Source organism: Podarcis muralis, chromosome 12 (assembly GCF_964188315.1).
Source record: "Podarcis muralis chromosome 12, rPodMur119.hap1.1, whole genome shotgun sequence".
Classification (NCBI taxonomy): Eukaryota; Metazoa; Chordata; class Lepidosauria; order Squamata; family Lacertidae; genus Podarcis; species Podarcis muralis.
Genome location: NC_135666.1, coordinates 18,716,825 through 18,737,180, shown reverse-complemented (window position 1 = coordinate 18,737,180; position 20,356 = coordinate 18,716,825). Strand labels below are relative to the sequence as shown.

Genomic DNA, 20,356 nt, shown 5'->3' with positions numbered 1-20,356 from the left:
GGCCTCACTTATCAGGAGCATTTTACATGTTAGACTGCAAACTTTGTTAAGTTAAGTCGTATTCATAACTTTGCATCATTCTGAGAGGAAAGTGAGTAAATAATGGGCATGGCAGTTAAGAATAATTTTTCTACGCAGCATGAGTACCAGCACAAATCAGGATTTTTTTTTAAAAAAAAAACCTACGAAGGGACAGCGAGTCCTTATGTTTCTTCATGTCTCATGTTTTGTTGCTGCTTGTATATTTAAGAGATATATATTTGTAGCACAAACTCTCTATGATAATACTCCCAAAATGGTGTTCCTATCTTGTCAATCTGTACTGAAGGGAAGAGAAAGGTCAAGATTTAGAGAACTGCAGAGGTGCCTGAAAAAAATGAGTCTGACGTGGTTTCTTAGGTTTTTTGATAGAAGGCAGAAGCTTCTTCTTATCCCTGGTCTCTACTAAGTGGACTTCCAGAGATTCCTCAAAGAGTTTGGACCCTGAGCCTGAAGAAAAGTTTCAGAATCATTGGGGGAGCTCTCCTTAGTCAACCCCATCTGACCAAGAGAATCACTAGGGACCCCTTGCCTGGATCCTCCAAGGGAGTGTGCATAGACTCCCTCCTCTTCGCCATCGCCGTGAGGGGAAAGTTAATCATTCTGGGTGCACAGGTGCAATGCAAAATATAGGAAGGCCTAACACGACTTCACCCACTGTTGCCTTTCTTCAAAACTCCCAATTAATCATCAAGGAATAAGATAGAGACCCAACTCAGCCCAATGAATCAGGAAGTGAGCACAGAGAACATGAAAGCCACTAAACTCCCAGATGCAGGAGTCAGGTCTCAAGCTGTTGGGGCCTCCAGAAGAACTGCTGAGGAGAAATATAAAAGGCACCCCTGCCCTCCAAAACGAGGGGGGAAATGCAATGTCCTGTCCCTGTTGCTTCTGTGACATCCTTAGATGGTTGTCCAGCAATCAGGCCCAGAACCCAACCACCTACTACATTCTCCCCTTTCCCAGAATGGCAGGGAGGGAGAGAAAATATGATGAAAAACAAAGGGGGGTAATGGAAAACAAAAACTAAAGAGAGGACAACTGAGATTGTACACAAAATCCACTGAAACAAGTACTCAGACAAGTGCTTCTCACAGGGAGAGGTGTGAAGAGCCAACTGCCCCTAGCATCTAAAGAGATGGGATGACTCCCCCTGCCCCGGAGAGGGAACAAGAATCTGAAGATCCTGCCTGTGTCCAGCAGGGAGTTATCCTTATCAGGAATGTTGCCCCCTTCCATCTGGTAAAAAATGCTTTGGAAAAACGCAACTGTTATATAAATAATTAGCCAAGGTTACTCATATCTGCCTGCCTAGAGAGATAACAAATGGAGTTGAAGAAATTAGTGAAATTTACACCACTTGTGAATTTGCAGTGCAAATTTCATTGAAAGCATTGGTCAGCCTCAGGAAATTTGTGATGAAAACAACAACAACTAGGATCTCACCTCCAGGATCTGAGGAACAGTTCTTTCACAGATCAGTGAGAAAGAAGGTATTCTGAACCAACTAAAGAGCATCCATTCTTACTTCCCTTTCCTCTCATTGCTTCCTCACTCTTCTCCCCTTTCTTTTGCTCCATTTGAGACTGTGATTTCTAATCTACACATTCCAACAGAATTGCCCATATCCTCCTCCTTTGTTTTGACTGTATATTTATCCCCACAAGACAAAAACTTGGATGAGGTTAAAGCAGAGAACAATTCACTGGGGGAAAGGTAGAAACATTACAATGAATGCTGTAGATATCTGAAGCCAAACAATTACAAAACTCATTAAACTAAAAAATAACCTTGAAAGAGCTCCAAATAGGTTAAATATACACTATTCAAGAAAACCAAACAATTCTAGGTCTTTCCTATAGCAATATCAGATAGTAAAAATAGCATTAGGAAAAATGTATTGCAATCTTACATTCCCCCCTTCCAATTTTATTAGATTTCTATATTTTTACCCTTTGGTGTGGTACTTTGGTACATACTAATTATTATTAGCTACACTCCTTCAGTCAAGAAGTTGTAATAAATTTAACAATTTACTTAAGTTACAAACTTTTTATCTAGACAGATTTCCCATAAACCCTCTGCTTCCTAAATTCTGATGTCTATGTACCAGCTTCCTGTACTCTCTCAGTCTCATGCTAGTATACATGTATGTTCTCAAAGGACTGACACCAAGCATCCCAACAAAGGCAGATCTAGGGGCGCAAAGCTTATGAGGTGTCGTAACTATGACATCGCACAGAAGGCGAGAGGCTGGAGGGAGCCAGATTTTGGCATCACACAGGGTGCCACTGAAATTTGAGGTCAAAGGCCTGGAAACGATGCCTTATGAGGAACGGCTAAGGGAGCTGGGCATGTTTAGCCTGGAGAAGAGGAGGTTAAGGGGTGATATGATAGCCATGTTCAAATATATAAAAGGATGTCATATAGAGGAGGGAGAAAGGTTGTTTTCTGCTGCTCCAGAGAAGCGGACACGGAGCAATGGATCCAAACTACAAGAAAGAAGATTCCACCTAAACATTAGGAAGAACTTCCTGACAGTAAGAGCTGTTCGACAGTGGAATTTGCTGCCAAGGAGTGTGGTGGAGTCTCCGTCTTTGGAGGTCTTTAAGCAGAGGCTTGACAACCATATGTCAGGAGTGCTCTGATGGTGTTTCCTGCTTGGCAGGGGGTTGGACTCGATGGCCCTTGTGGTCTATTCCAACTCTATGATTCTATGATTCTATTCTATGAATCAGCCTTTAGGGAGGATACCGTTGCAGGTGGCGGGGAGACATTACGTGAGAAAGAATAAGTTACAGAACTGTATAGATTTATATTGGAAGTGCAGCCTTATCCCTTATAACTTGTGATACCACACTGTTCATTTTGTTTACCAGAATAGAGCCACAATAAAAAACTTAAGCACATGAACAAAGCAATAGATGCCATATCCAATTATTCTCTCCCAAGTCAAAACTGAGCCATCCAACAAAATAACAAACTTTCAAGATGAGACTGCTTTTTGCAAAGCGAGTGAAGCTGCTACCTGGAATATGAGTGTTTATTAATATTGTTATTCAGAAAGCACAAAGACCAGAAGACAATGCCCTGGGAAACTGGCAGCGGAGCAGTAGAAAATTCACTGAAATGATATACAAAAGCAGGCAATCTGCTGAAAGGACTAATAGAACTCCCTAACAGCTTTGCAACATTTCATCACCTCAATGAGTCGGTCACCAGCCTTTAATCTTCCATCTTGAATAGCTGCACCTCTTGGTAGGATGTTTTTCACATAAATTGGAGCTGAGCCGCCAATTGGAACATCTCTAGAAGTGATGCTAAATCCTAGGCCTTCTGTACCTGCAAAAATGATTTTAAAATGCTGTAAGTTTCCTAAATCCATCTGTGTGTGATTATATATCTATATATCTATTCACATCAAACCTCTCTCTGGCTCTCCACCCTCCCTACCCAATATTTTTTAACCACTAACAAATACTTAGAAGAAATATTATACCACCAGTACAATTAAATTCACAGTTACTTGCATGCAATGCACATAACACAGAGACTTGCACAAATATGGTGTGAATTTTAATCTGTTTTAGTATTTTAACTTCTTGTAAGTGTTAATGTACAGTCGTACCTTGGTTCACGAACAGAATGCATTCCAGGAGTCCGTTCGACTCCCAGAATGGTTCAGAAACCAAGGTGCAGCTTCTGATTGGCTGCAGGGGCATCTGCAGCCAATCAGAAGCCGTGGAAGCTGCGCCGAATGTTCAGCTTCTGAAAATTGTTCAAAAACCGAACACTCACCGAAACGTACGAGTTCTGAGGCGTTCGGCAACCAAGGTATGACTGTATTGTATTTTTGTGATCTTATGGTTTTATCTTCTTGTAAACCTCTTTGTTTTTTACAATCAAGTGGGATATAGACTTTCAAGCTTTAACTTCAAACACACATAAATGATGTTGTAAAGCTTTATTTTGCCAATCTTAAACCTCCCCATCTTTAAGAAGTGGCTACAATGAAACAGAACAAATTGTAAAATCTCTGCTACTACATTTTACAACTAAAAAGCTTACTGGTTAAGTCCTGTCTTTAAGGATAATTCACACAAAAGCAGATAAAAAATCAACAAGTTAAAACAAATTTTATTCATAGCAGCTAGACTAACAATAATCAAACAAAGGAAAGACTTAGGGGACATTCTAATGAATGAATGGTATCAGAAAATAAGGTCTATTGCTTTAATGGGGAAATTATCTCTGTAACTGAAAGGCAGGAAACCCTAACAAAAACTAAAGATAAATTCCAGACGTTCTGGTGACCACTCCAGTAAAACATGCAGCAATTTACAAAAGCCATCCTATTGATCTGATAGCCACACAATTAGTACATAAAAACTGATACCACCCTAAGAAGTGATCTGGATATACCCATGCAGACATAACCGTATTTATGTCAACCCTTATCAACAGACATTAAATTTTATTTTATTTTTAAATCACAGCGTAAGAACATGTTTTTAAATATAAGATAAACACTTAAATACATCATGATACTATCTGTCAGGAATGGAAAAGGCTTGCTTTACAGCAACTTTTTGCCGAAAACACACCATTAAAGCAGCTAGAAAGCGGCCTTATATTGTCAATCCACTTAGCTCAGTATTGTCTAGGCACTGAATTGGCAGCCCATTCTCCATGGTCTCAAACAGGGCTGTTTCGCAGCCCGACCTGAAGATGCTGGGGTTTAAACCTGTGCTTTTCTGCAGGCAAAGCATGTGCTCTGTCACTAACTACAAGCATCTCCAGAAGTAAAAAAAGGATGTTGCTATTTGAGTGTGAGTGAAGCAAATTAGTACCTCACCTGCCTGAGACTGAGGGAGTGCATGTTTATCAGGGATGGGGAACCTGCAACTGTCTGGATTATGCTGGACTACAATTTGCATCAATCCTACCCAGCATGGTCAATGGGCAGGAGTTAAATGTGCTGCAGGCCACCAATACCTAAAGGGCCAAAAGGTCCTTATCCCTCCCTGGTGTATATAGATAGATTTTTGCATGAGACTCATGATGATCCACACACACACACACACACACACACACACACACACACACACAATACCCCCAAGCCCAGCCCTTCTAAGCAAGATACAGAAAACTATCTGGATGTAAACAATCCATAAGAGAAACTACAAGGATATTACTGATCTGATTATATTGCTGTTCCATTTTTACTTAAAATTACTTTCTCATCTCGGCAGTTCCCAAGGTATTTTATAAATAGTATTAAAACCTCTTCTGCCTCTTGGAGCAGAATTTTTTTTTTTTTTTTGCATGTTTGAAATTCATAGTGTTGATAGATTTTGTGCTATTCCAGAGGCAGGAGAGGTTTTCAAACTATTTATGAAATACCTTGGGAGCTGCTGAGATGAGGAAGTAAGTTTAAGTCCAGGGGCCTTACAATATTTTCAGAATAATATCCTAGTAGTTCTCCTAGAAGCTTCCTAGTACATCTCCTGTGCAAGGATGGAAAACATGTGGCCTTCCAGATGTTTGGGACTACAACTCCCGTCAAGTCCAATGGTCCGTGATGATGGGAGTTTAGCCGTACAACATTTGAAGGGCTGTATCTTCCCCATTGATGACCTATGGGTTTACTGACATTCATATAAAGAGATAGCATGCAAACGCCATAATCACTATACTAGGAAATAGGTTTCAAATGACATAAAGGTAAGGCTTCTGTGGATCCTGTTATGTATAATAACCAAACAAACTGACAAGGTATGCCACTCTGAGTTGCCTGGATGAAGAGTTCCCCAGAAAAGAGCCAGTATGGAATAGTGGTTAGAGCAAAGCTTTCTAAACTGTGTGTTGTGACACATTAGTGTATCGGCTGCATTGTGTAGATATGCTGCACAAACACTCCCCATGCTCCTCCTGAGGCTAGAAAGGGGTTAGTTCAAACTCTGGTTTGCTAGTAAAACTGAACTACTGTGTTGTGAAATGATGCATGTCAAAAAAGTGTGTCACCAACATGAAAAGCTTGGAAAGCTCTGGGTGTTGGGGGAGGCACAGGTCAAAATTCCTGCCCAGGCATGAAGTTCACTGGGTGACCTTGGATCAGTCATCATGCTCTCCCAGCCCAACCTACATCTCAGGGTTGCTATTGTGAGGATAAAATGAGGAAAGAGGAAAACTCTTATTCTACACCAGTATTACATTGCCAGCAGTGTTGGAGGAGGGGAGTGAGGAGGATGTGCACATCAAGTTGCACCAGAGATGATGGACAGATTGAATAAATATGAGCATACCAAACATAAGGGGCTATTTCCAAATACCTGGGTCCATAATACTTGCTTTCAGAATAATTCCCGTGAAGCCATATGTATGTACTTCTTGGAAAAGAGAGTGAGCAACTAGATTTCTGTCCAATCCTGTGTCAGTATGGGGGAAGAATTATAGCTTACAAAACCAGCACATCAGTTATAAGGCAGAAACTTCTCACCAGCCAGCTAATTTTCTATGTGTGGGGGGGGGGGAGAGGGGAGATGCTTTGGGGTTTGTTTCTTGTGTTTTTAGTGCAGGGAAATATTCAGATATGCACCCTCCCTGCCAACCCACAAGGTGGTAAAGTCTTAGGAGAACTATACCAGATGATGTTTTAAATCAGAACTGGATATTATTTATCTTCTGATAATACTGATGTGGCTGCTGGGTAAACTGCTACCTGTACTAAGATAGGCACGCCGTTTATACATTCTGCTAATTATTTGAACTTGTTTAAAAAATCATAAATGTCATAGTTCCAGGGCATGGTCTAAGGACACAGGATGCAACCACCTTGCTCAAACTCCTAGATGGGAGGCCACCAGGAAACCCTATACATGCTGTCGTGAGTTCAATCATGGGGGAAAGCTGGGGCATAAATTAACTAAATAAATTGAGCTGGCACAAACAAAAAATAAAATATAAAAAAAATAGTAAGTTTAGGCCAGACTGCTAATGCTGTTCAGATGCCAATCAGCTTTGAAAAATGGGTGCTCACTCAAAGATCCCCCTCCTCTTCACTTGAAAAACCACTGTGCTAATACCAGAAAGGAACTTTGCACAGTCTCCATCCATTAACTGATTATTATCACAGAGTGTTTTCATGTGGGGCAAGCTGGAGTCCCTCCAAGTCCCCATCTTCTTTTGACTTAAGTGCTTGCAGCCAATAAAAAGTGACACGTTGTTGCAATTAGTGTTATTCGCAGTCTTGTGTCTAATTAATTTTTGTTCCTGCTTTGTGTGCTAGGGCTTCCAAAAGCAGAGAGTACTGGCTGCTAACATGGCGAGACTAGTGTATTGATTGCTTAACACTCTGCAATTCCCTGACCATTTACACCCACCCTCCCTCCTTCCGTTTTTCTGGTATTTACTATTTGTTAAGAACATAACAATTTGTTATGGGTAGGAGACAGCCTGGATTTTCCTCATGAAACTTTTCAGCAGGTTCCCACTTCGGTTTCTGTTGATGAAAACTATCTTTATTTACTCACCCACCCCACACACAAGAGAGACAGAGAGAGGTGGGGGTCGTCATGGAGTAAACAGCTTATTTTGGGCAGAGTGAAACTGATTATTTCATTCTAAAGGCTTTCTAGATACAAGTGAAACTGAATAATAAGGCTGGTTAGAACATTTTTGAAAATCCAGTTCTACTTCCTCAAATCAAAATACTAACTGTATGAAAGCACTCTTTAAAAAACAACACTGTGTAGTCTTCAAACAGTCTTCAAATGGCACTGGAGAATCCATGCTTGGCATCTATAGAAAGAACCTAAGTAAAGTTAAAGTGGCTAATCCTTCCCTCTGTCCCTGATGATCCTACTACCTGGAGTTAACACTAGATCATCCCTTGCCCCAACTGGTTCCAGATGGGAGTCTATTTACTTTGCCTCTGAATACCAAGGAAGACCTTATCTGAAGAGTCTTACTTTTGGGCTCTGTTTCTGGATCCCATAACACAAACCCATAACACGAAACGATGGGAGCAAAACTGAATATTGGGAGCCACGTATTAGAGAGACTTTAAAACTAGGTCCAATCAGTGGTACATAACTACAACATTTCTCTTTGGCACTGCTTGGATCAGAAGAGTAAAATGCCATTGGAATTGAGGTCAATTCCCCACCACCACCCAGGATATACTAACATTTTTCTTATCAGTTGGGATTCTCAGAATTCTAACAGTAGTATGCAGGCAGTACAAATGAGCAGTGTGTGTTTGTTGTCCATTATGCAAGTTCACCATTCTCAGCTTTTAGTGGAATGTATAGAAAAAGCAAGGATCATCATCTTTAGATTTTTCATCCGCCAACCAGAAAGCTTTTAGTGTATGAAAAGTGTACCACATTTGGTAAAGGCGTGACAGATGTAGGAATGCCACATAAAAATAGAGCAATGACCATGAGGATAGGTTGATGATTATGGACCCATTTGTATCCCTGCCTTTTTCTCTCCAGCGAGGTGCCATTTTGCTCTGATTTAGTGAATTGTTCGTCAAACACAACTACTATTTGTCTGGTGTGCTTCATTAGGAATCCATTATACTGCCCCCTAAAAAAACCACACAACTATTTGGAAGGGAGAGAAACTAAGCACTGTACTGTCGCATAGATCAAGAATATTTTTAAATTATACCCTTTTTGAAAGGATTAAGATTTGATTTTAAGATCCTTTTATATTGGAGATCCACACCTCTAGAATTCTGCATACACAATCACAGTAATTGTGTGCTGAAATGACCAGTTAGAAACCTGAACTGGTCATCGGAGAAAGAAATTACTGCAGCTGCATGCGCAATCAATGTAATTACACAAAGTATTCAGAATGCCTGTTTGCTGAAAAATTGAGAGAATTTGGGCCATCTTGCATAATCCACAGCAAAGGACGTGTCCTCTAGGCCCAGAAACTACTTAGTCACATGCCTTCTGTTCTTTTATCAGTTTACTCAGAAGAAAAATTAGCCAGCCCACGTTTCAACTCTGTAGCATTGTTGCTCCAACCTTGCACCGCCATTCACAAAATTTCAGCATTGCAGAGGTCATATGTATTAAGGTGAAGGATGAATAGCTCCATGGGATCATGACAGGAGAGGTTAGTTTCTGAAGTTCTGTTGTATATCAGGCTGAGAATGGATGGAAACGATTCAACTGGCTGTTGGGTACAGTTGGAACAAAACAATGTTTCCAGTCTCCAGACCATGGTTAACAGATGGAGAGCATAATATGGTTTTAACACTTTTGTCTTGTGAATTGACGGCTCTCTTCCATGCTTTCCTTTAACAACTGACCGTCACTGTTAATGCTATCATTGCTGTTAATAGCCAAGGAGTGTAAAACCCACTTCAAGCCTTTCAGGCCCAGCCCTACCATTAGACAGAGCTACTCAGGGCAGCTGATTCTGGGTGCTATGAAAGGAAAAACGCAAATGATAAATGATTCACTTTGCTATTATTGTATTTATACTGCCAGGAAGTGTAAGGAGGTTTTTTTCTGCTTCTGGTGCCAAAATAACTTGGTTGGCCTTGAGTACTAAGTAAGCAAAGCAACAAAGGGAGATTATATATATATATATATATATATATATATATATTATCTAAAACAGGAAATGTTACAATTTGCTATTGTTTGTACATAATCAAATAAATAAATAAATAAATAGTAAAATGCTTAAAATACAAAAGAGTCGGAGCACACTGTTGGCAAAATAATGTTATTATTGCAAGGCAGAGAAAAATAAATCTAATCACCAATAAACATTGCAAATAACAATTCCAACTGCCAGGAACATTTCAACCCTTCAGTATTCTTCAGCAGCATGTAACCGTAAATTAGTGGATTAGCTGCTCCAGAGAAAAATAATAATCCAGGATTGTCTAAATCAGGAATCATGTTTTGAATTTTAAAATATTACATTTCCTTTACTCTATAGGCTGGTTCACATGTCAAATTAAACCACAGTCAAAATAAACCAGTGCACACTGCTGAAATCACAAAAAACATCACTTCTCCCCTGCTGTTCCCATAAGGCCAGGAAACCAGCCATGGTCTGGCCTATCATATCATCCAAATCTGGGTTTGTGGGTTGCTTCTCTCAAAGCAAACCATGAGCAGAAGCAGAAGCTTGACTTAGCTATTGTAGTTTGCTTGGAGAGAAATAAACCATTTGTTCAGAGGGCAAGTTGCGCTAGATTATGTCTGATTTCCACATAGTATGTGAGGAATAGAGGAGGAATGAACTTCTTGCCATTTCAGCAGTGCACATTTGGAACATTCCTCATTCATAGTAAAATAATAGTATATGTATACTATGGTTTAATGCAGTTGCAGTCAATGTGGTGCCCTCCATATATTGTTGGACTCCTAAGTCCCATCAACTCAAGCCAGCATGGGCAGCTGTCAGGGATGACAGAAGCTGTAGTCAATATAAGGAATAAAGGAATTGTGTATATAATTTAATTAGAAGAACACAATTATGAATCATTCCACTTATGAGTTATTTTGTTCACATGTGTTCCAAAGTTTCTGTATGTTATTTTTCCCCCTTTTATTTTCAAACGTTTGATTACATACAAGCAAAACTAAATTGTGTACAGCTACTGTTTCTAATTTCCATATTGCTTCTTGAAGACTACAAACATAAACTCAGGCTGCAAGATGTCTTGGTCTAGCCCTGCTTTGGTTAAAGAGGAAAATCTGGTTGCTGGTGTTGTCAACCTAACACTTCATCATGACTAAAGGGAACCATAGAAGCAAGGGAGGAATGCGCTTGGGAAGAGAAAAGGGAAGGCTATGCAAGAGCCCGTGGCATTCACGCTTTCCCTTGACCATAACTAGGATACTGGAAACAGCGGCCCAGTTCACATGTCATAAGTAAATGGTTTTCTATGAACATGGAGATCACATCTACTCTGCTTCTCCACTAGCACAAGCAGGAGCAACAAAGCATTGTCTCTATTTTAGCATTTGTCTAAACAAGAGATTGTGGTTTGTTTTAAGCCAGGGATCATGGTTTGTTCCAGGAACAAATCTTGGCTTCAGATCATGGTTTGTTAGGAGAAGAATGAATCATGGCCCATAGTTTGGACACAGTCTGAAGCCAGGATTGTGGTTTGTTGCTCCCACCCACCTGCACTAAGAGAGGAGGAAGCAGGAACCACTTGTGTGTTCATTGTAAAACATTAATTCTGGTATTGAATATTCATAGTGGACCCACTGAACTTAATGGACTTTAGTTAGTAATGACTAACTAAATCCACTGATTCTAATGAGTTTATTTTCAGTGTGACTTAGTCAGATGCAAACAATGCCGTCAAACTTCATGCTGCAACGTAGATTAACCTACGTGACACATTAAGGGGATCTTTTGTGCACAAAATTGGCTGCAGGAATTCAGTCTTGGTTTATAGGAACTACATATAAATGGCAAAACTGGCTAAACTGCAAAAGCCCAGTAACATTAGAACGTCAGCAATAACCCCAAATCTGTATGCTAGACGTTCAAGCCCCGACCTTTAACAAAAGATAAATAGATATCAATTTTCATTTAGAAAAAGCCAACAAACATTCTGATCTGACAGAAGCATATTACTGACCTTCTCTTCTGACTTTATTAAACAACTAATTCCTATGAAAGATCAGGTTATTTGAAAATGCCAAAATGGCAATAAATATTAAGAAATCATAATGGAAGCAAGCACAATTACCGTAGGACTATCCCACTTTGTCATGTGAGAAGACATAGTTCACACAGCCTGCAAAAAGAACAGCTTTAATAAGGAAGACTTCTCTTTTCCCAAGTCTCTTCCTTCTATATCAGAGAGGAAGAATTTGCACACTCTAAATCATTATTCTTAACAGACTGGCTAAATAAGAAGAGAACTTCATGATGATGGCATATGTATGTGTATGTGCATTAATGTGCCCGCAAGGAAATTTTAATCTAATGACGGTAATTGGTGAAATAACTGCTGCCTGTTAGCTGAAAAGAAAGCACGTTTGTTAGGTTTCTGTAAAGCCTGTCATATTATAATATCCTTCATTAAAAATAATCAAAGACAATCAACATCTCCATTCTGCTCATATTTATAATAAACTACTTGGGGGTATACTTAAGCGCTCTGCTTCATTTGTTGCGCCACATGCATGCACTCAGCATAATCAAATGAGAACAGGCACAAGACATGTATCTTTCCATGGTGAACATTAACAATAAAAAGCAATTGATGTGAAGGGGAATCCTGTCTGCTCACATTGTACCAAATGTCACTGCAGAAGACACTTTCCAGATATTACGTGGTATCATATGGAATATTAAACCTGGGATCTGAAGGGTCCCATTAGCATTAGCATCAGCTACAATATTTGGGGGGACCTCCAGGACAAGATGATTTAGTGGACCCACTTAACCTGGAATAGTTGAACCGCACAAATTCAAAATTCTGTGACACTCGCTGTCCATCTTGCCTTCTTGGGTGCTCTGCATGAAGCAAGAGTGTAATGATGTTGGCATGGTCGACATTTAGTTAGAACAACCAACCTCAGCTTTTTTTTATTGGAAGAAGCAGAAATGGACTTGAAACAATTATTACCAAGGCTGTAACATCATCCTTATATTGCTGTCAAGATGTTAATGGTTAGACTGTTGTAAGATGCTGGAAGATGGTTGTGGGATTGGCCTTCAAAACAGTTCGGGAACACCCATCGACATAAAACATAGTGAGCAGACCTCATAGATAGCTCATAATCTAACACCCATCTTGCAATATCTGTTTCCAGTGAAGTTTCCTGGTTCAATTCATCACGCTTGTTTTGACCTTGAAAACCCAAATGGGCTTAGAGCCTGGGTACTTCATCTCAGTGGGCATTTTGTTTGGTGGCTGCATTATAAGCAACTGCTAGATCAAGTTAGAAACTGGAAAAAATGCAAACGTACTAAATTGAATTCAACTGATGTAAATCTAATCTCTGCAATCAAGACGCAAACGCCATATTTTGGCAGCGCATTAGGCACACTTAAAATGCATTCACTATAATGAGATTACATGTCATGTGCATAATTCCAGATTGGATTGTAGCCAGTATTCACTACTCTAATTAGACATTCACAATCTTAACTCCAATAATTGAAAAGACTTGATATTTTTGAAGCAAATTTTGCAACTGAAATAAAGTAATGGGAAAATCAAATATAAAGTTTATCTAATGTATACCCCAAATATTTAGTTTAGAAATATTTGCTATGTGTCAAACACAATTGAAAACCATGTTTTAACAAAATAAACCTCGAAGATTGTAACAATAAAATCATGGCAACCAAAACCATTTTAAAAAGCAGCATGAGAATAAAAATACAACATAATCAGGAATTGGGATACTCATTCAAAAAGGTCATTTCCATGATTGCCACTCCTCTGACCTCAAAAGATAGGGTGCATAGGCAAAATACATGGGGAAACATATCCAGGTAACTACCTCTTGAACCACAAAGTCATTTGAAAAAAATAGGTGTTCAAATAGTGTTTGTAAATTGACCACGGATAGCAAATCTGTTTAAAATCTGGAATATGCTTCCTAGGGCTCGCCCCAGTTACAGCAGTCTAGCAGCTGCAAAATAAACAGTAGTTTTCTTTAAAGACGGTTTCACATAACCACAATGTGGTAATTACGTTTCACTTTGTGCCAAAGCAATGTGCACTCTCCTTTACTGCTAAAAAACGCTATTTTTGTCCACTACTTAGTGCTGCAAAGTACTGCAATTATATAAACCATATGATCACTATTTCCACTGCTGACTGAGAAAAATCAGATGCCTGTGTAATGTCCCAGTGGTGTGTTTGTAGGCTTCTTCTTTATCTGTTCCATTAAATGTGAAAAATTGGTAAATCATAATACTGACTGAGTTTATATTTATAAGCACAGCAATTCCTCACTCAGCTAGTAACAGGGTTTCTCCCGCCCCCCTCCAAGCATGTCATCTTAAGCTGATGGCCTTAAGTATTTTTGAAGGCGCATCAACAACAGAAGCAAACTGTCAACTCAACCTTATGTCATCCAAGTTTGTAGAGCTTAAAACCCAGTAACCAGAAACAAGCAATCTGGTAGTTCACATGAAGTTCACAGAAAACAGAACATAATCATAGAAGGAAAATAACATCACTGATCATTATTAAGCCACAGTAAGAGTCCCCTTTGATGTGTTCCATGTGAAAAAATCTCATAATAAAAATACAAAATGACTGGCACTAAATTTAACTATTACATGCAAATGTAAATAAATAAAAAATGCTTGCCAGCAGCAACACAGAAGTGGCATTGAGAAGCTAGCTGATATTTCTTCATTGCAATGAAAAAAAAGACCTTACAGCTACATACTTAATAACTTATTTTCAGATATTATGACAAATACACATTGCACCTTGTATTCATATATTCACACCTTGCAATTCAGATACTGTATGCTCACACATTAAAGGTCTGATTTAAAATGCTACACATTTACATCCTTGTGTCACAATCCACCTATCTGGGACTTAATAAGAACTCAGTTGAGAAATATTTGACCTAGACTCTTAGAAAAGATCGGTGCATACCACTGGAAACACATTAGCTAGATTTTGTACGAGCACAGTGGAATTTCTGACCTTTTCTCTTTGACTCCTATCTCTTTGAAATTTCCTTTGGGTTCGAATGAATTTTACCAGGTGGCATGAGGGTAAAGCATGTTGAAGAAAATGCCAAGGTTCTAAAAGCGCCCCAGGGCCTCACATTACTAGCTGAATAGTACTTTGCATCTTGACCAATATTCTCAGCTTTGCTAGAGGTGTAAAGTACTTTTTATAGTCAATAAGCTTGATAATGGAGTCAAAACCATTTAAGGTGCTACTTTCCTTATGTCCTCATAAAGAATTTACCCAAACCCAGTTTATGTTCTACACTGCCATGAAGCAGCATAGAAAAAGGACGTTGAGTTTTTCAAGATATGTATTAAATAAGATATGATCTTCTTTAATACATATACAGTGGTACCTTGGGTTAAGAACTTAATTTGTTCTGGAGGTTCATTCTTAACCTGAAACTGTTCTTAACCTGAAGCACCACTTTAGATAATGGGGCCTCCTGCTGCCGCTACGCCGCCGCAGCACGATTTCTGTTCTTATCCTGAATGAAGCAAAATTCTTAACCCGAGGTAATATTTCTGGGTTAGCGGAGTCTGTAACCTGAACCGTATGTAACCTGAAGCCTATGTAACCCAAGATACCACTCTATTGTATTAATACAGGATACGATTTAGATATGATGAAGAAGGACTGGGGAAGCAGTGGACCTGGCAGTTGTTATAACCCTCATCATCCATGACCATTTGTCCAATATGTCTAGAGCTGATGGGAGCTGTAAGCGAACAGCATTCAGAGGACTACAGGTTGGCGAGTGCTGGAACAAATAAATGTGCATTCATTTCATATGCACCTTTATATGCCCAGCAGGCAGAAAACAAATTTGCTTACCTTTCCTCAGCTGTATATTGAGCCGCTTCCCTATCTTTTTGGTATTATAGCCAGTGCTTGAAGTGGAGGCGAGGACATTTTGTGGTGATGATGCCAGGCCTAGGGGTGGTTTTCCTGATGAATTCACACTATGAGGTAGTTGTGAGTAAGAGTCCGTCTGATCTGCTTGATGGCTCACTCGGGGTATTCTTTGTAATGTGTGAAGTCCAGTGTGATTAACACTCTTATTGTCCATATATTGGGAATCGGGGCTAAACCGACTGGAGTAGTGAGCATTCTTCTCACTTTGTGATAACTGTTCATATTGCTCTTTCTTCGCTGCCGGAACCACATGGAACCAAATAATGGGTGTTCGCATGGCTTGACGGAACATATGCTGTGCTCTAGGTTTGAGAATGAATGAGAAATTAGCAAATTAAGACTGGCAGACTAGAAGACATTACAAACATAATTACTGATGTTAATTAGGCATCATGAAATGACAAGACATATTGTTGAAACTGAACTGTAAACTAAAAAGGCGAGCTGTAAACTAAAAGGCTGATTTTCTTGGAGTGATCTGCTACAAATGTCTTTTCTACTAAAAGTATATTTCTTTTAGGGCAGCACAGTTGTTGTTTTTTTAAAAAATCTTCTTTGGTTAATAAATGTGGTCCTAAAATTAGCCTGAGATTTCATGTCCTTTTCTTAAATTTTATAAATGATGACTTTGAAATTTGTAAGCACCCCCCCCCTAAAAAATATCCTTAATTCAAAATGTAGGTGATCTAAGAATATGATATATTAACTTGCATAAAAGTTCATGGAAACCTACTTCAAAATAATATTAAACTGTCTAGTTAGCACTTTCTGTTAAATTATAACATGCGTCCCACAGACGGAAAGATTTTCATGCTAAACTTTTTGTATTTGAGCTACTTGCATTCAATGGCCCAGTTAAGAAGTCACACTAAATTATGATGCAGCATTATATATCAGCCATATATCAGCATTATATCAGCCATAACAAGACTTAGCCTCATGTAGTCCTCCCTCCTTTCACATGAGCAAAGGGAAGAGAATGAAAGCTTCAGCTTTCAATTGTTGAATGAGGCATAGATTCTAGTAATGTCAAAATCAATAAAATATTATTTTTTACTGTTGTTCATTTAAAAAAAAAGGATCCAACCATAGTTTGCTCTAATTTAGAAGAAATATGCTATGTGGGGGGAAATAACCACAAGAGCCCTTAATAGCCCATTAACAGTTTACAGTATTAGATCTGATGTCTTCCTTATCCACAATGTTGCTCATACCACAACACAACCCACCAATACATGGTGGAGCTGATTATGAGAAGCATTCTACTACCTTGCACAAAAGTTCATGGAAGAGTGTTACTACAATTTGTCCTTACACTCACAGTTCTTTATTCCCAAGTGAAATACCACATTTGAATGCCATGCTAAACAAAGGTTTTAACACAATGTGAAAGAGCAGCCAAGGAGGAGTTAAGAAGCTTTTGTTTGCTTTGTAATATCGCCCAGATGCAGGACTGTGGTCAACATTAAATACCTGCTAGTTTAAACGAAGTCAAATTCAAACCATGCGTTTCTGAAACTAGCTTGTGATTAACAAAGTTGGAGAACTGAAAGTTTCCAAACCCCTCCTCTCAGTCACACAGGAGGAGGGTGTGCACGCACCCAAGCTTTTCTGTGGATCTTTCATTTGAGTGTGATGTTTGAATGTTCTTATTTGATGCATAAAAAGGGTAAAGGGGAGCCCTGACCATTAGGTCCAGTCATGACCGACTCTGGGGTTGCGGTGCTCATCTCGCTTTATTGGCCGAGGGAGCCAGCGTACAGCTCATGTGGCCAGCATGACTAAGCCACTTCTGGCGAACCAGAGCAGCACACAGAAACGCTGTTTACCTTCCCGCTGGAGTGGTACCTATTTATCTACTTGCACTTTGACATGCTTTCGAATTGCTAGGTTAGCAGGAGCAGGGACCAAGCAACGGGAGCTCACCCCGTCACAGGGATTCGAACCACCGACCTTCTGATCGGCAAGTCCTAGGCTCTGTGGTTTAACCCACAGCACCACCCGCGTCCCATTTGATGCATAGTTGACCTCAATACAGCAGTGTTTGGATAAACCTTTAAACACACAGCAGTTTTATAAGCACTTAAGCACTGCAGGATATTAAAGGACTGAAATTATCACTAATAGTGTCAGAAATACTTTAATTTAGATTGATTATTCATTATTGCAAAATAAAAAAGTAAGATTCCAGCATTGTTTCTCTGACAAAAATCTATGCACCACAAATATTACTGAATGTTCAGCTGATATAAGCTGCACAATTCCCTCCTGCCCCATAATTTATTTTTTAAATTAAATTTCCACGAGAACTAGAACTCATGAGAACCAGAATCTAGAGGGGGGGGCACAATAAAATGACCCAATGCCCTGCTACACAGAAAGTTATAATCTTACTGACTTCTTTGGGGAAGCTTCAGCATTTCTATACACAAGCGCATTTCACATGCAAAATTACATTACTGTTTTAGAAACAGTGAACACTATGGTTTCGATGGTGTGTTAATGTTAAGCGCTTCTCCACCTATAAACAAACAATATCATTCAAGTTAACAGGGGGTAGAGGGAAGAAAAACAGCCCTGTAACAATTTTAAATTGAGGAAAGAAAGTTATGCAATGGCAGTCATTATCCTGTAGCAATTGTAAACTGAGTAATTAAAGAAACACTGTAATGATCTACAAACACACTCCTCTTTAAAGAAAGAACTTACTTAAGCAATTTGTTCTTGAGCATTTTATTCCTCCCCAAATTACTACCATGTGTGATGGTTAAAGGTTAAGAAAAGCAATAAACTGTAAAGATGCACTTACTGCTCAAATCTTCTATTGCGAAGGTCCCCATCATTAATTCTAACAATACAGTCATTTTCATGAAAGAGGTTTTCTTGTTCTGCTTTCCCACCTTTCTCCAGTCGCTTTACTAACAATCCCAAAGTTCTGGAACATAAATTATGACAAATTATCAGTACACTTGCAAAGTTTCCAGTGATTTGGGTCAGAAGAATAAACCCTATCCTAATGCTAAAGTGCCCCCACTTCCCTCAGAAACAAGTCACTCCAGATAAATGTTCTTCAACATTTACAAACCCAGGACCCACCTTTAAACCAAACATGCATTTCAGGATTCATTTCTTAATCTTTTACCACATATTTTGGTGGTAGTGTTGCTGTTGCCACCCATCTTGGATCTGGCTGTGACCTAGGACTCAGCTAAAGGTCCAGTTGCGGACAACTCTGGGGTTGCGGCGCTCATCTCGCTTTATTGGCCAAGGGAGCCAGCGTACAGCTTCCAAGTCATGTGGCCAGCATGACTAAGCCGCTTCTGCCGAACCAGAGCAGTGCATGGAAACGCCATTAACCTTCCCGCCAGAGCAGTACCTATTTATCTACTTGCACTCTGGTGTGCTTTCGAATTGCTAGCTTAACAGGAGCAGGGACCAAGCAACAGGAGCTCACCCCGTCACGGGTATTCGAACCACCGACCTTCGGATCAGCAAGACCTAGGCTCTGTGACCTAGGCTAGGTTTAATCCACAGTGCCACCCGCGTCCCTCAAGGACTCAGCTATGCAGCTGCAGGGACGCGGGTGGCGCTGTGGGTAAAAGCCTCAGCACCTAGGGCTTGCCGATCGAAACGTCGGCAGTTCAAATCCCCGCGGCGGGGTGCGCTCCCGCTGCTCGGTCCCAGCGCCTGCCAACCTAGCAGTTCGAAAGCACCCTCAGGTGCAAGTAGATAAATAGGGACCGCTTACTGGCGGGAAGGTAAACAGTGTTTCCGTGTGCGGCTCTGGCTCGCCAGATGCAGCTTTGTCACGCTGGCCACGTGACCCGGAAGTGTCTGTGGACAGCGCTGGCCCCCGGCCTCTTGAGTGAGATGGGCGCACAACCCCAGAGTCTGTCAAGACTGGCCCGTACGGGCAGGGGTACCTTTACCTTTTATGCAGCTGCAAATAAAACATTTTAAGTGTGTTTTAAGTGCAATTTACAATGAGACACTAGATGGCGATTGTGAGCCTTATAGAAAATGTGATGTATTTTTAAAAACGCTTTAAAAAAGCATTTTCAGAACTTTTAAATATGTGTGTAGATTCCGCCCCAATGTGGGAAAACCTGTATTAGAGGAAGGTGTGCACTTTTGCAAAAGCGAGAGTGGGGAACTCTTGGCCCTCCAGATGTTGTTGAACTACAACTCTCATCAGCCCTATATCGCTTGGCACCCAGATATCTGAAGAACCTGTGTCTTTAAAACTTTTGACAGAGTAGAGTTTTGAACTGGCTGCTGTTATTCTGTGTCTGTTGTATTGTTATATTAGTGTTGTAAACTGATGTATTTTCTCCTTTTTGTACTGAATAGTAAGATAAACCTTTTTCAAAATAAAAATAAACTCCTTAACATAATGCTCCTTCAGAGAGTCCCTTTCATTGCACGTGCTCAGAAGAGATGTCGAGATAAGTCTTTCCAGATGTTTTCTCTCTCCAGAACAAGCTAGACAGGATGGCGGTAGGGATTCTGCCTGGCAACCTCTTGACAACACCAACCTCTTGACAACACCAACCAAAATCTCCAATTATTCTAACACACAACTTCAGTTACTAGTCCTGACCCACTCCACCCATTATTCAACACTTGCAGAGGCTGTATACTATACTTAGCGAAGTAAACACACAAATATGGATGGCATCTTATATGCCTCCT

General features: G+C 39.9%; 1 protein-coding gene across 6 annotated transcripts in view; it reads right to left on the bottom strand.

Moving 5' to 3' along the window:
- Nucleotides 1–20,356, bottom strand: part of PARD3 (par-3 family cell polarity regulator) — a 547,141-nt gene that overhangs the window by 220,724 nt on the left and 306,061 nt on the right. For all 6 annotated transcript variants that reach the window (XM_077936774.1, XM_028749990.2, XM_028749991.2 and 3 more), the window contains 3 exons: nt 18,474–18,599; nt 15,584–15,966; nt 3,242–3,381 (listed from right to left, as the gene is read on the bottom strand). In XM_077936774.1, the coding sequence (XP_077792900.1) occupies nt 3,242–3,381; nt 15,584–15,966; nt 18,474–18,599 (649 nt within the window). The remainder of the gene's footprint in view (nt 1–3,241; nt 3,382–15,583; nt 15,967–18,473; nt 18,600–20,356) is intronic.